This window comes from Nicotiana sylvestris, chromosome 7 (genome assembly GCF_000393655.2).
Source record: "Nicotiana sylvestris chromosome 7, ASM39365v2, whole genome shotgun sequence".
NCBI classification, from domain to species: Eukaryota; Viridiplantae; Streptophyta; class Magnoliopsida; order Solanales; family Solanaceae; genus Nicotiana; species Nicotiana sylvestris.
In genome coordinates this window covers 107,760,081-107,761,761 of record NC_091063.1, presented here as the reverse complement: position 1 = coordinate 107,761,761, position 1,681 = coordinate 107,760,081, and the positions used below count along the sequence as shown (strand labels likewise).

The 1,681-nt window shown below is 38.8% G+C and overlaps 1 protein-coding gene across 1 annotated transcript; it reads left to right on the top strand.

The window, feature by feature from the left end:
* Positions 1-399: 399 nt before the first annotated feature.
* LOC138873585 (uncharacterized) lies at positions 400-855 on the top strand. The gene has a single exon (XM_070152057.1). The coding sequence runs from the start codon at positions 400-402 to the stop codon at positions 853-855; it is 456 nt and encodes a 151-aa protein (XP_070008158.1).
* Positions 856-1,681: the final 826 nt, after the last annotated feature.

Genomic DNA, 1,681 nt, shown 5'->3' with positions numbered 1-1,681 from the left:
GTTCAATTAGAGGTAGAGGAACCAATAGAACTTACTGAAGTGGTGGTTGAGCAGAGTCAGGAGGAAAAAGGCAAAAGAAAAGATGAATGAGCAAGTTGCAGAACAAGTGGCACCTCTTGTGCTAGAAAATTCTAATAGAGAGAAGCCAGCAAGCAATGCACAAAGGGTGATACCTGCACCCTTCCCTTAGAGACTGGTCAAACAAAAGAAGGCAGACCAATATAAGAAGTTCATGGAGACGCTGCGTCAAATTCAGTTGAATATTCCTTTGATGGATGCCTTGAGAGAGATGCCCGGTTATGCCAAGATGATGAAAGATCTAATGTCACGGAATTTTATTTTCAGGATCTATCCACTGTAACTTTGACACAGACCTGCAGCGCAGTGGTGGCAAAACCGATGGCTCAAAAGATGTCGGACCCAGGTAGCTTCACTATTCCATGCACAATTGGAAGTTATGCCTTTGCAAAGGCGTTGTGTGATTTGGGAGCCAGCATAAACCTGATGCCGCTGGCTGTGTACACCAAACTAGGCATTGGTAGAGCTAGGCCAACTTTGATGCTGCTACAGCTGGCTGACCGCACAGTGAAGAGGCCCACTAGTATTCTTGATGATGTGTTAGTACAAGTGGGGAAATTTGTGTTCCCTGCACACTTTGTTATCTTGAATTGTCAGGTGGATGAGGAGATACCCCTTATTTTAGGGAGACCATTTTTAGCCACGGGGAGAGCACTGATCGACTGTGAAACTGGGGAATTAAAAATGAGATTGAACGATGAAGAAGTCATATTCAATGTTCAACAATCTATGAGGAGGCTTATTTTGATATTACTTTTGCAAGAAGAACAAGTGTGAGAGATCACCCAAAACATCATAGTTCTTATTCTCTTCTATTTTTCTTGCAATTTTCCATTATGAATATTTTTGTAGTTTATTCTTACGTTGTCATGAGTAGCTAAATACTTTAATCTAAGGTTTTGGTGAAACCCGTTGGGGATGACTTGGTTGTTATATTAATATAGTTTGAATTAGTTGTTAATCTCTATTTGTTAATCTACTTTTGATTGTGGTTAGTTGAAAGGGCCCTCAATTATCCGTTCCTATTTATTATGTATCTTCTTGAGAGAGAGTGCATATTTAGGTAGTTATTTGAACAACATCACTCCCGGAGTACAAACGAGAGTCATAACCGAGGATTTAGATATTGGATTAGAGATAACGATACCTCGGGTGCAATCTAAAAGAACGGTAATGTGAATCTAGCTAGCGTAGCTTGAGAGAGTGCATTCAGTAAATTATCATAATTGTTTGAGAGAGATTTATGATAGCCGGAGAGTTCTTGATTGATAGAGACAACTAAGGCATCGCTATAAGAAATGTACAACCAAGGAAATCACCAACTGGGGAAACCATTACCTTAGACCTTATTCCAACTGTTTACAAATCAATCATAGTTAATTTTCAGCTGTTAATTATATTCAGACTTTAGTTGTTTGAAATATCATCAATTGTGAATTACAAGTTTGGGAAAATTGATTCTATGAATTTAGTAAATCCGTCAAAAGTAATTGATAGGTTAATTCTCTGTGGTTCGACTCTGGGCAGAATTACTCAGATTATATTTGCTACGTCCGTGTGTGTCTTTGTATAAGGCATAGTTTGGCGTTATCAAATTTTGGCG